The following is a 13,507-nucleotide window of genomic DNA, read 5'->3' as shown; positions in this document are numbered from 1 at the left end:
AAAAGGGAGAGGAGGAGAGAATATGGATAGGATTCTTCACCATAAGCCCTTCAGTGTTGTCATGGATCATCATACTGCTGAGAATAGCAAGTCATTTACAGCTGGTCATCCCAAAATGCTGCTATTACTTTGTATACAGTACATTTCCACTTTGCTTGAGTTCATGGAGGACTTTCCAGATTTTTTTTCTGAAATCATCCTGCTTATCTTTTCTCATAAAACAATAATACTCCGTGACAATAACATAACATAATTTATTCAGCCATTCTCCCATTGAGGGCATCACCTCAGTTTCCAAATTTTTGCCCTAAGAGAGCTGATTGCTTGCGATCTTGAAAAGGGGGAAGGTAAGGTAGATAAAGATAAAAAAAATTGGAACTCAAAATCTTATAAAAATGAATGTTGAAAATTATCTTTACATGTAATTAGAAAAATAAATATCAAATTTAAAAAAAAAGAAGATCAGCTACTCATAAGGAGGCTGAATCAATATAACAAAAAATGACAATTTTATTTAAAAAATGTCAAAATTTTTTTATGTAATTAGAAAAAAAAATTAAAATAAAAACATTTTGAGAAGCTTCACCACACTGCTAAAAGGGAGCCAAGCCGCATGAAAAAAATGTTAACAACCTTAGTTTGCAAGTCCCTTGAGACAGGAACTATCTTAATCACTTTTATATTTCCCCCAGAACCCAATGTAGTGAATTGCATATAGCAGGAGCTTAACAAATGGTGGTTGGCTTGTCTTTCCACTTTCTTCTCCAAGGCAACCATACTTACCTTTGGCCCAGCGTTTCTGTTTAGGTTGACTTCAACCTAGACCTAGGGAGGCATAGGGATGCCTTTCCCCTTGAATCCAATATCCCTCTCTACTCCTGGACTCTGTCCCAGTACCTGTACTGGAGCTGTTTTTAGGGAGGAGCCAAGGGCTCAAGTCCAATTTCAAATCCTTTCAATTTGACTGGAAATATTTTCTGATCACCTGATGGGCTTTTCAGGGCCAGTCAGGAGGAGGAGTTACATAAAAGATGGTCCATGTTCACTTGCTGGGCTGAGGGACTCCAAAGCAGCTCATTCCATTTCTGGGCCACTCTAAACATCCACGCTATCCAGGTAACTTCCTTCAGCACTTCCTCAAGTTCTGGGGACCCCTCAGTTCTAAGGTCCCTATCACAAAGGACACTGGGTTCTAGTAGTTAGATAAGGACTCTCTCTCCTCTTTGTCTCTGTCTCTGATTCTGTCTCTGTCTCTCTCCCTGTATCTATCTTTGTCTCTCTGTCTGTCTGTCTCTCTCTCTGTATGTGTGAACACTAGCAGTACTAAGACCTAAGTTCTATTTCTGAAAGTGCCCTAATTCATTGTGATCACTGAGCAAAATGTTGCATCTGTTTAGAGCTTGATTTACTCCCCTAGAAAATAGAGGATTGGATTAGATCAAGGGTCCTTAATCTGGAAATTCATGTACCTGTGGACAGAGGTTAGAGGTTCTGAACTCAGATGGTAAAAATATATATATCTTTATTTTCACCAACTTTGGACAGAAATATAGTATTTCCTTCAATTACTTAAAACCATTATTTGGGGGAACCTGAATTTTCATTAGACTACCAAAGGGGTCTAGGAATCCCAAAAGGCTAAGAATCTCTGGAGTGGCTGATTTTTGAGTCCCTTTCTAGATCTAATATTCCATGATTTGTCTGTGGCCATGAAATGGAAGCTAGGGGTGGTATCTGAGAACCTCTCCACCCGCCCACGAAGGGAGGAAACTCGACTAAGTGCAGGATTAAAAGTCATTCCCCTTTTGTCTCGGAGTCCTCCTGCCTGATATTAGCACAAGTCTGAGCCAGGAGGCTGAGGAGGATATGGATCCTGAGGAAAATTCACCCTGTCCCCCTGCCCTTGGTTGGGCTCAGGACTCCATGTTCCCATACTCCCAGATCCTCATTCTCAATACTGGAAAGGAATCATCATATTTGGGACCAATCTATCTTGGGATATTTTTCCATAGACATCCTGTGAGTGATCTGGAGGGCGCTATCCCTGATCTTGGCTCCCCCAAAACTCACTCTTCCTTTCATTTCCATTTAGACAGCGAAAATGGTAGCGGGCCTGTTGGCTTCCATCTCTATTACAGAGCTTCTTCTGGTCTCTGTTGTCTTCTGTCTGATCTTCTGGGTCATTGAGTCTCACTCTCAAAAGGTCCCCAAGGGACTCAAACCACTACCTGGACCCTGGGCTTGGCCCCTGATTGGCAACATGCTGACACTAGGGAAGAATCCCCACTTGGCCCTGGCTCAGCTGAGAGAGAAGTACGGCGACGTGATGCAGATTCAGATCGGTTCCACCCCGGTGCTGGTTCTGAGTGGTCTGGAAACCGTCCGCCAGGCCCTGGTGAGGCAGGGGGAGGACTTCAAGGGCAGACCCGACCTCTACAGCTTCTCCCTTGTCACAGACGGCTATAGCATGAGCTTCAACCCTGACTCAGGGGAGGTGTGGGCAGCCCGAAGGAAGCTGGCCCAGAACGCTCTCAATACCTTCTCCGTGGCCTCCTCGCCATCCTCGACTTCCTGCTACCTGGAGGAGCATGTGAAGAAAGAGGGCGAGTGCTTGATCCAGAAGTTCCAAGAACTGATGGACACGGTCGGGCGCTTTGACCCCTACAATCACGTGGTGGTGTCCGTGGCCAACGTCATAGGCGCCATGTGTTTTGGCCAATGTCACGCCAACGAGAATCAAGAACTAATGAATATCATTACTAAGAGTCATGAATTTGTTGAGGGTGCCTCCTCAGGCAACCCAGTGGACTTCATTCCCATCCTCCGCTACTTCCCAAACCCCAAGTTGCAGAGGTTCAAGGAATTCAACCAGAAGTTCTTAAAATTCATGCAGAAAACTGTCCAGGAGCATTACAAAGACTTTGACCAGGTAATGCAGCCATGAGGTAGGTCTCTCACCTTCCCTAGAGGCTCTCAGAGGGTAAGCCTTTTGACTTTTAGTAAAAGGCTATGGATATGAGCCGTGGTCTTGCAGTCGGGAAGTTGGGAGTGCAAATCTCATCTTGGCTAGCTACACAACTGGAAAAATGGGAAGAATAATAGCACCTGTCTCCCACTGTTACTTGAGACTCAAATGAGAAAATATCTATAGAGTTCTTTACAAACTCAAAAGGTCTATAGAAATGTTAGTTTTTATTTTTTCATTATTATTCACTGGTGATTTCTTCTGTCTAAACAAAGAGTAACTGACTATTATTGACTTTACATATATGTTCTTTCTTAATTGACCTTCCCAACTGTGAGGTAGAACTAATTATCTTTTTTTTTTTTACAAGAGAGTAAGCTGAGGTACAAAGAATCTAGGTGACTTATCCCAATCACACAAATAGTAAGAACTCAAATCGCAACCCAAGTCTTCAACCTCAAACTGAAGGATTTTCAAGCTCTGAAATAAGGTAGAGGAAGGTGATAGATTGTCCTGAAAAAACCTTGGTAGGGGAGTAAAAAAATCTGGAATTTAGTCATAAATCATAAATTCATATAAGTGCTTTATACCATACAAGTTTGTTGTGGTGTTGGTGATTGTTCTCCCATATGACTACTCTTTTATCTCTTTTTAAAAGTAATTCATTAATTAAATTAATTTTAAGAGGTGAAAATCTCCCTTCTAGTCTTCTCATCTCCCCTTCTCATAAAGAAAAAAAAACAGAGCCCCAGCTACAAATATGTATAGTCGAGCAAAACAAAATCCCATATTGGCCATGTCCAGGAAAAAAAAAAAGAATATTTTTAATCTACATTCTAAGACCATCAGCTCTCTTGTCAAAGATGGGTAGCATGTTTCATTTTGAAATCATTTAATCCAATGTGTACATATATTGTATTTAACTTATACTTTAACATATTTAACATATATTGGTCAACCTGCCATCTCGGGGAGGGGGTGGGGGGAAGGAGGGGAAAAGTTGGAACAAAAGATTTTGCAATTGTCAATGCTGAAAAATTACCTATGCATAAAAAAGAAATCATTTAGTCCAAAGTCTTCATTTTTACAAAAAGGGAAACTGAGGCTTAGATTAGAGAAATGATTTGCCCAAAGTCACATACCTGTTTCCTAATCCAATGCTCTTTTTTTTCTTTTAATTACTATTTTTAACATTCTTTTCTTTTGAAATTTTGAATTTCAAATTCTCTCCCTCTCCCCATTATTTTCCCCACCTACTGAGAAGGCAAACAATATAATATCAATTGTACATGAGGAATTATGTTAAACACTTTTGTTAACCACAAACCAAAAAAAGTCAAGAAAAAAGGAGAAGGTAAACAAATTATACTTCGATTTTTACTCAGAATTCATCGAGTCTCTCTTTAGAAGTAGACAGCAATCATTAGTCATTGTATGGATCAGAGCAGCTATCGTTCATTTTCTTTTAATTATTTAATTAATTTAATTTTAATACACATTCTTTATGAATCATGTTGGGAGGGGAAAAAAAATCAGAACACAGTGGAAAAACCACAGGAGAGCAAAAGAAGCAGAAAAAACAAGCATGTGTTGATTTACGTTCAATCTTCATAGCTCTTTTCCTGGATGCAGATAACATTTTCTGTTCAAAGTCTATTGGGATTACCTTGGAGCAGCTATCATTTGTACAATTGATCACCATTACAACATTGCTGTTATTGTACACAATTCTCTTCTAGTTTTTCTTACTTCACTTTGCATCAATTCATATAGGTCTTGCCATGTTTTCTGAAACCCCCACTTGTCATTTTAATAATATTCCATCCACAAATATATGTCACAACTTACTCAATTGTTCCTCAGTTGATAAGCATTCCCTTGCTTTCTCATTCTTTGCCACCACAAAAAGAGCTGCAATAAATATTTTGGTACTTATAGATTCTTTTCCTTTTTCTTTGATTTCTCTAGGATATAGACTTAGCAATTATATTGCTGGGTTAAAGGATAAAGTTTGACATACAGGGAACTGAGTCAAATGTATAAAAAATAGAAGCTATGCCCCAGTTGACAAACAATCAAAAGTTATATCTATGCCCAAAGGGCTATAAATCATGCATATCCTTTGACTTAACAACACCCCTACTCTACATGAATACCAAAATAGATTTTTTTTAATGGAAAAGGACCATATCTATACAAAAATATTTATAGCAGTTCTCAGGGTAAAAAAATTCAAAATTGAGGAGATGTTCATCAACTGAAGAATGGCCAGATAAATTGTGGTATATGATCATGATGGAGTGTTATTGTTCTGTGGGAAATGATGAGCAAGATGTTCCCAGAAAAACCCGAAAGCTCTCTCTGAATTCAAGCAAAGTGAAATCTACCATATACAAAGTAATAGCAATGTTCTGGGATGTTCAGCTGTAAATGATTGTTATTCTTAGCCATATAATGATTCATGATCTACTCTGAAGGATTTATGATGAAAAATTTTATCCATATCCAGAGAAAGAACTAGTTGTGTCTGAATATAGATTGAAGCATTCTCTCTCTCTCTCTCTCTCTTTTTCTCTCTCTCTCTCTCACTTTCTCACTTAATTTATCAATCAGGGAATGGTTATTTTTATAAATCTGACTTAGTTCTATAAATTTAAGAAGTTTATCTTTCTTTATTAGAGAAATTGCTGTAATATTATTTTTTATTCCTCTCCTTCAACATCTGTCAATTCTAATAGGTTTGAGGTGGTACTTCAGAGAAATTTTAGAGCATTTTTTCAAATAACTATAGATAGCTTTGAATCGAAAACTGTTTATATCCTTTAACCATTTATCAATCAGGAAATGGTTTTTTATAAATCTGACTCAGTGCTATCCTTTGAGAGTTCTATATTTAAGAAATGTATCTTTCTTTATTCTTATCTTTATTAGAGAAATTGCTGTAACATTTTTTATATTACTTCAGTGCCTATGATACTTTTTAGAAAAATGTAGTTTCCCTGATTATTTCCTTTATTGGATCTATTTTTGCTTTTGTTTTATTTGAGGTCATGATTGCCAACATTGTCATTTTTACTTCAGCTGAAGCATATTAGATTCTACCACAGTCCTTTATTTTAACTCTGTATATGTCTTTTTTATCTCAAGTATATCTCGTGTAAATAATATATAGTTGATTTCTGGTTTCTAATCTATTCTGCTATTTGCTTTTGTTGTATGAGTGAGCTCATCCCATTTACATTCACAGTATGATTACCATGTATTTCCCTCCATTTCATTTTCTTCTCTCTCTCTTCCCCTCCATCTCCTCGTTCTTTTTCTCTCTTCCCTCATACCTCTTCAAATGTTTATTTTGTGTCTACCCATTATTTTCCTTAATCTGTCCTCCTTTTTTATCCTCTGTCCTTTCTCTTACCCCTTTCCTTTCTTATTTATCTTTTGAGTAACTTATATTTCTATACACAACTGAGAGTGCATATATATTCTTCTCTCTTTGAACCATTTCTAATGAGAGTAAAATTCAAGTATTTCCTGCCATATTTCTCCCATTTTTCCCCTCCTTTGAAGGGAAATCCTCCTTTATTTGAGCAATTTTCTCCATTGTACTCCTTTTTGTTCCTTTTCCCAGAACCAGATTTTCTCCCCCTTTCATTTTTCTTTCTCCCCCTTTCATTTTTTAAGAGATTATTCCAACATAATAACTGACATTCATACTCTTGTCTACCTAAACTCTTTTTCACTGCCCTAATAATGATAAAATTTTTAGAAATTATATGTATCATCATTCCATATAGGAATATAAACAGTCTAACTTTATTGAAACCCTTATGATTACTTTTTCCTCTTTATCTTTCAGCACTTTATTCACAACACTCTGCTATCTTTCCCACTAACTAGTTCTGTGACCTAAGTGTACCTCACATCCCATTTCTAAGCCTCATTTTTCTTATCTAAAAATTGATTTTCAAACTCCTGCCCTATCTACCTTACAGAATAGTTTTGAGAATTAAATGAGTTAACAAGGTGAAAGTGCTTTGAAGAAGTGTATAGTGATGTATACATATCAGGGTTGATTATGAATGGTCATTGTTTACCCACTGAAACTCTATATCCAAAAGGCTAATTGTTTTCTTTGGAGGTAAAGGAGGAAATGAGTGTTAGTTTTCAGCAATCTTTTCTTGGTTTTGAAACAGAATCCCTATAGAATGATTACACAAAAGTACATCCCAGAAACAAATGCCAATGGATTTCTAGAACACACATATGGTCCCTTTACCTGACTTAGATGTGAGCTGCCTTGTGACATTCTTTATTAATAGACCTCTTCTTGGGCACTGTGTCCTGTGATATGCATCACTAATATGACTTGGGGTTCCCAAAATTACAAGCTTGGAATTTCTGAATGAAAGAATGATTATAATATAGTTGCTTTGTCTATCCTTTTTTTCAGAATAATATTCAAGATATCACTGGTGCTCTGTTCAAACACAGCCAGGACAAGACTCAGGGGAACACTGGCACCAGTGTACCAAAGATATTGATCACCAATCTCATCAATGATATCTTTGGAGCTGGTAAGAGCCAGCTTTTTCTTCCTTATGACTTGATGTCCTTGTCTAAAATCACAGCATTTTCATAGTGTGGTACCCCAGTCTGAGTGCAGGTCTCTCAGTAGAGATTACCTCAAATTCATGGTATTCACATATGTGTCCTATATCTACTAAAAAAAAAGCCCACAGCTTATAAACCCCCTTATATGTTTTCTTTTAAAGAATTCTTTTATATGGATTCATTATCTTTCCCTCTTAATATTCCCCACTGAACAATAACAACAAAAACCTGAAAAGAAACCCATCATAATAAAAAAATGCATAGTCCAGCAAAACAAATCGCTACATTGGCCATGTCTGGAAATACATTTTTCTCTGTATTTTGAAAGTTTATTATGTCTGGGTCAGAAGGTGAGCCTTTTTCATGGCATTGATGAGAATTTTAACATTTTTCAAAGTTGTTTTTCTCCATAATATGGTCATTTTGTAAATTGTTCTTTTAGTTCTGCCAACTTAAATCTGTATTGGTTCACAGAAGTCTTCTCAATTTTTTCTGAAAATGACTATTTTGTCATTTCTTATGACATAATAATATCCCCATTGCGTTCATGTACTTTCCATGCAATTCTCCAATAGGAAGGCTAACCCTTAGTTTCAATTTTTAGAATACAATTTAGAATACAAATTTTAGAATACAAAAAAATGCTATAAATATTTTTGAACTTAAAATTCTTTTTCTTCTTTCTTTGATCTCCTTGGGACATAGGCTACTAACAATATAGCTAGGTCAAAGGAGCTGTACAGTTTAGGGACTTTGGGGGCATAATTCGAACTGTATTTGAGAATAACAAACAATTTCACAGCTTTTCCATACCCTAGTGTACCTTCATCTTTTGGGTTTTTCCCCCATCTTTGCCAATCTAATGGGTAAAAGGTGAAACCTCAAAGTTCCTTTAATTTGTATTTCTTTCATTATTATTGCACTCCCATAACACACTACCATTATAGGAACTGATGGGGCTCACCAAGATCTGAACACCATTGAAGGAACAGAATCAGGAAATGGAGGATTTGTTCCTAGGATATTGCCTAGGAGGAGACCACGTGCTATAAGCATGGATCTTCCTCACTTCATTCTCTTACCATGCCCTCCCTGTTGATCCACTCTGTCCAGGTTTTGACACAGTCACGACGGCCATTTCCTGGAGCCTCTTGTACCTTGTGATAAACCCTGAGGTCCAAAAGAAAATCCAGAAGGAGTTGGGTATGTGAATAAAACACTGACAGTATACACAGTACTTTAAACTTTGCAAAGTATTTTATATGTTTTCTTATATTGTTGTCCCAATGAGCCTGTGAGAGCCGTGCTGTGGCTATTGCCTCCCTTTATCGAGAAGGAAGTAGTTTTGCAGTTGTCAAGTCAACAAGCATTTAAGTGTCTATTATGTGCCAGGGATTGTGCTATCCATAGCATATCTGCAAAGAAAGGCAAAAACAGTCCCTGCACTCAAGGAGCTTCCATTCTAATAGGGAAGGCAATATGTAAATAACTGCCTAAAAACAAGGGATGGATGATTGGGGGGGTGAGGCAGAGGGGGAGAAAGGGAGATAGGAAGGGGGGAGACAGAGAGAGACAGAAACAGACAGAGACAGAGAGATGGGGAGGCAGGGAGGGAGGAAGGAAGAGAGGAGGAAGAGGAAGAGAAGAAGGGAGAGAAAAGAAGAAGAAGAAGAAGAAGAAGAAGAAGAAGAAGAAGAAGAAGAAGAAGAAGAAGAAGAAGAAGAAGAAGAAGAAGAAGAAGAAGAAGAAGAAGAAGAAATTAATAATCTTAGTGGGAAGGCTCTAGCATCAAGAGGGCTTAGGAAAAGCTTCTTACAGAAGGCAAGATTTTAATTAGGACTTGAAGAAAGCCTGAGAAACAAGGGATAGATATAAGAAATGAGAGACTTCTAACCCAGGGGCCAGCGAATGACCATGCCCTGATTTGGAAGTCAGACCCCCATTGTGCCCCTGGATCACAGGGAATGTGGAAGGGTGTAAGAGCAGTAGGATAACCAGGTTACCACCAGATAACAGGAAGCCAGTGGAGTTGATTGAATAGGGGTTGGCGTGGTCAGAATTTCATAATGGACAAATCCATTTGACGGCTGAGGAGAGGAGACTCCCAGGTGCCAGGAGACCAGTGGACAGGCTGCTGTCTAAGGATGAGGTCGTGATGTGTTCATTGGCATATGGCAAAGGCTACAGGTTCCAGTTGAATCTCCATCTCTCTAGACCACACAAACAAGATGGATTTCCCATACTCCAACGCTTCTCAGGATCGAGACTCTTCATGACTCACTAAGGGGGAGGGGGCACAAATGCTCTGAGGGGAAGGGTGGGGTAGCTTCCTTCTCCCTTTTTCTCTCCTCTCTTCCATAGACACTGTGGTTGGAAGAGAGCGCAGACCGCGGCTCACAGACAAACCTCAGCTGCCTTACCTGGAGGCCTTTGTCCTGGAGATGTTCAGGCATACCTCCTTTGTCCCTTTCACCATCCCCCACAGGTAAGGGCCCTTAAGTCTTCCTGCATCCCTCCCACCTCTCTACGCCCACTGCCACCAGCGCTCATCTCCTTCAGCTGTGTCTCTCCTTCTCCGGTCAAGTCCTGAACAAGACTGTGAAAAGTTCTCCTCATATCTGCCCTCGCTGCCACCCTGCTAGACTAGGATAGATTTCATCCTCTTCCATCCTTCATACCATTGCTATGTTCTACACAAGTGCTGGCCACCATCTCCACTCCTTCTCCACCTAGGAAGGAGCTCCCGTCCCCTGTGGCCTCTGTGGAAGAAAACTCCACATGGACAGTTGAACATGACTAAAACAACTCAGCTGTGTTGTGGTGGTCTTATCTGGCTGAATTCTAGGCTTCCACCTAAACTTCCTGGACATGGCCAATCCTGCCTTGGTGTGCCCATCTCCCCACCCTCCCTTTCTAGCTTCCCTTTATGTGTTTCCTTCCCTCCGCATTAAACCACAAACTCGTTGAAGTCAGGCTATGTGGTATCTCTAATGCTTAGCACAATGTCTGGCATATAATAAACTCTTAATAAATACTTGTTGAGTTGACTATCCATCTATCTATCTATCTACCTGTCTATCTGTCTGTCTGTCTACTTCTCTGTTATCTATCTATTCATCCATCTGTCTATCTACCTATCTGTCTGTCTCTCTATTTAAATATCTATCCCTTTCTGTCTGTCTTTCTATTTATCTACTTGTCTGTTATCTGTTATCCATCCATTCATCTGTCTGTTTATCTATATATCTATTTACCTGTCTGTATGTCTCTCTATTTAAATATCAATCCATCTGTCTTTCTATCTATCTATCTATTTAAATATCTATCCATCTATCTGTCTGTCTATCTATCTCTCTGTCAGTTTCTCTATTTAAACATTTATCCATCTATCTGTCTGTCTGTCTTTCTGTCTATCTATCTGTCTGTTACAATAAATAAACACCAAAACAAATGTTACCTTTTCCAGGTGACATTTCCTCCCCCTCCACAGCTGGTAATGACCTTCCCACTAAGATCTCACTTAGTCAATCAGTCATTCCACAAGCATTTTATTTAAAGTATTTACTATGCACCAGACTTTGTTCTTAAATACTTGGACACAAAAGCAAAAAAGAATCCCTGCCCTCAAGAAGCTTACATTCTAATGAAGGAAATGATATGAAAATAACTAGATAAATAGCAGATATTTCAGAGTAGATGGGAGGAACTTTGTTTTTGGAATGTTGACATACTATATGATGCAATGAATTATATTCATTTATTGTTGTTGAGTTGGTTTAATCATGTTCAACTCTCCAAGACCTCATTTGGAGTTTTCTTGGCAAAGATACTAGAGTGGTTTGCCATTTCCTTCTCTAGATGGTTTTATAGAGGAGGAAAACTGAGGCAAACAGGGTTAAGTGACTTGCCCAGGGTCACACAGTGTTTGTACTGGTGTCTCATCTGTTAGGCTACATGCCCTATGAGGAGAAGGGACCATGTCCCGTCCAAACTCTATCTACTCTAGGACTAGGACAGTGTTCTATATCCAGGGAAGAATTGTGTCCAGGAGCAGGGCATGCAGTAACAAGGTTACTGGAAGAGGAGGGAGCATCTTTCACCCCAGAGGCTGGGAAAGGTGGCAGGCAAAGGGCTAAGGGAACGGCACAAGAAGGCGGCATGCCAAAGGACTATCCCTGGCCTTGGTCTTTTCTGACAGAAGTCTCTTGTCTCTTTTAGCACCACGAGAGCCACGACCTTAAACAATTTCTACATCCCCAAGGGGATCTGCGTTTTCGTGAACCAGTGGCAGGTTAACCACGATGAGTAAGTCTCCCTAGGAGCTGGTGGGGTCTGGGCAGGGAGGCTCTGGTTTGTGTGACTACATCCATCAGCCAAGTCAAGAGTGAGTGTAGTTGAGGGGATCATCTAAATGGAGACCTGCTTGAAGAAGCACTTCTAGCTTCTGTCACCATGTGGGAAATATGGAGCCTGCATTTGGCCATGTGGAAGACATCTGTCAAGAGCCAATTGGTCTGGCCTCAGAAGGCTGGACCTTGGAGCTGAGGCCCCTGGTGTGCTGACCTCCTGGGGAAATTGAAAAGCCTCTAAAGGAGGAGAGTGCTCCCTCATATCCTACATACCCTATTGCCCTTGCTCCCCACTCCCCAGCCCTCAATCTGGATCTGGGATTCTGACGGATGTTTGGAGGCCCTATCATATCTTCTCAATTCCTGTTTCTTTTCCTGTGACAGAAAATTATGGGGGGATCCATCAGCATTTCGACCAGAGCGATTCCTTAGTGCAGATGGCACTATCAATAAGAACCTGAGTGAGAAGATGCTTTTATTTGGCATGGGGAAGAGGCGATGCATTGGGGAGACCATTGCCCGCTGGGAAATCTTCCTCTTCCTGGCCATTCTGCTGCAGCAGCTGGAGTTCAGTGTTCCATTTGGAGTGAAGGTGGATCTGACCCCAACCTATGGGTTGACCATGAAGCATCCCCGTTGTGAGCACTTCCAGGCTAGACAACGCTTTTCCAGCCATTGAGCAGCCATTGTCCAGGACTGGGGTGCTGGCTCCTTCCCCCTTTCCTTTGACTTACTCTCAGTCCATATTATTGTCAATAGGCTAAGGAGTCAAGTCCCTGGGAGTTATATACATTGCTTCTCTAGTTTATTTTCCTTTCTTCTATTATTAAAACCTATTAATTCCTAAAAGAAAAGGGGAGGGGTCACTACTTTCCCCAAAAACCTCTATAATATACCTGACAAATGGTCATCAAACCTCTGCTAGAAATGCTCCAATTTAGCTACGGGATCAAATGTTGGTTTATACTAAGCTTATAATTCACTAAGATCACCTGACTGTTCATTTACAAGCTATTCTCTTGCCATATTTTCCCAGCCTTCTACTTGTGAAACTAGTTTTGAATCCATGCGTAAGACTTAGCATTCTTCTCTATTAAATTTCACTTTATTCGGTTTAGTCTGATGTTCTTGTTCATCAACAATTGTAGAAACTGCTTCCAACTTGTGCATCTGCAGATTCAATAAACCTTTATCCAAGTCACTGAGGTAAATGTTATATAACATTTATCTCATACATACATTATCTTCATACATTGATCCATTATACGTTCTCTTGGAGACTTCTTTCCAAGATGCCATGGAACTTCTAATGACTGGTCTTTGGATCTAGCCAAATCCCCCCAATTATACTACTATCTAGCCAGGGATGAGCTGGTAGATGTGTTCCAATCTGCTCCTGGATGGGGAGTAGTGTGTAGTATATGCATATTACATTTCCAAGTTTAATGTATATTATCACCATTCTCTCCACCATTCTGTTAAGTCTAAACAATCAGCAAAACAATAAATCAAGCCCTGGTTCATAGTATTTGACAATTTTTGAGTTGTAAATGCTCACACTGAAAAATTTGCAAAAGCTCTT

General features: G+C 39.5%; 1 protein-coding gene across 1 annotated transcript; it reads left to right on the top strand.

The window, feature by feature from the left end:
* Positions 1–1,021: 1,021 nt before the first annotated feature.
* On the top strand, positions 1,022–13,042 carry LOC127551978 (cytochrome P450 1A2-like). Its single transcript, XM_051982240.1, has 7 exons — positions 1,022–1,116; positions 2,093–2,929; positions 7,416–7,539; positions 8,690–8,779; positions 9,938–10,061; positions 11,795–11,881; positions 12,310–13,042. The coding sequence occupies exons 1-7, from the start codon at positions 1,039–1,041 to the stop codon at positions 12,602–12,604; spliced, it is 1,635 nt and encodes a 544-aa protein (XP_051838200.1). The 5' UTR covers positions 1,022–1,038; the 3' UTR covers positions 12,605–13,042.
* The last annotated feature ends 465 nt before the right edge of the window (positions 13,043–13,507 follow it).

Source organism: Antechinus flavipes, chromosome 2 (assembly GCF_016432865.1).
Source record: "Antechinus flavipes isolate AdamAnt ecotype Samford, QLD, Australia chromosome 2, AdamAnt_v2, whole genome shotgun sequence".
NCBI lineage: Eukaryota > Metazoa > Chordata > Mammalia > Dasyuromorphia > Dasyuridae > Antechinus > Antechinus flavipes.
This window is presented reverse-complemented; position numbering and strand designations above follow the sequence as displayed.

Bases quoted from the DNA above. Each gene is read 5' to 3' on its own strand.
- LOC127551978 (XM_051982240.1), top strand. From the start codon at position 1,039: ATGTTCACTTGCTGGGCTGAGGGACTCCAAAGCAGCTCATTCCATTTC. The intron at 2,930-7,415 runs GTAATGCAGCCA...CCTTTTTTTCAG, and splicing joins ATTACAAAGACTTTGACCAG to AATAATATTCAAGATATCAC. The intron at 7,540-8,689 runs GTAAGAGCCAGC...CACTCTGTCCAG, and splicing joins CAATGATATCTTTGGAGCTG to GTTTTGACACAGTCACGACG.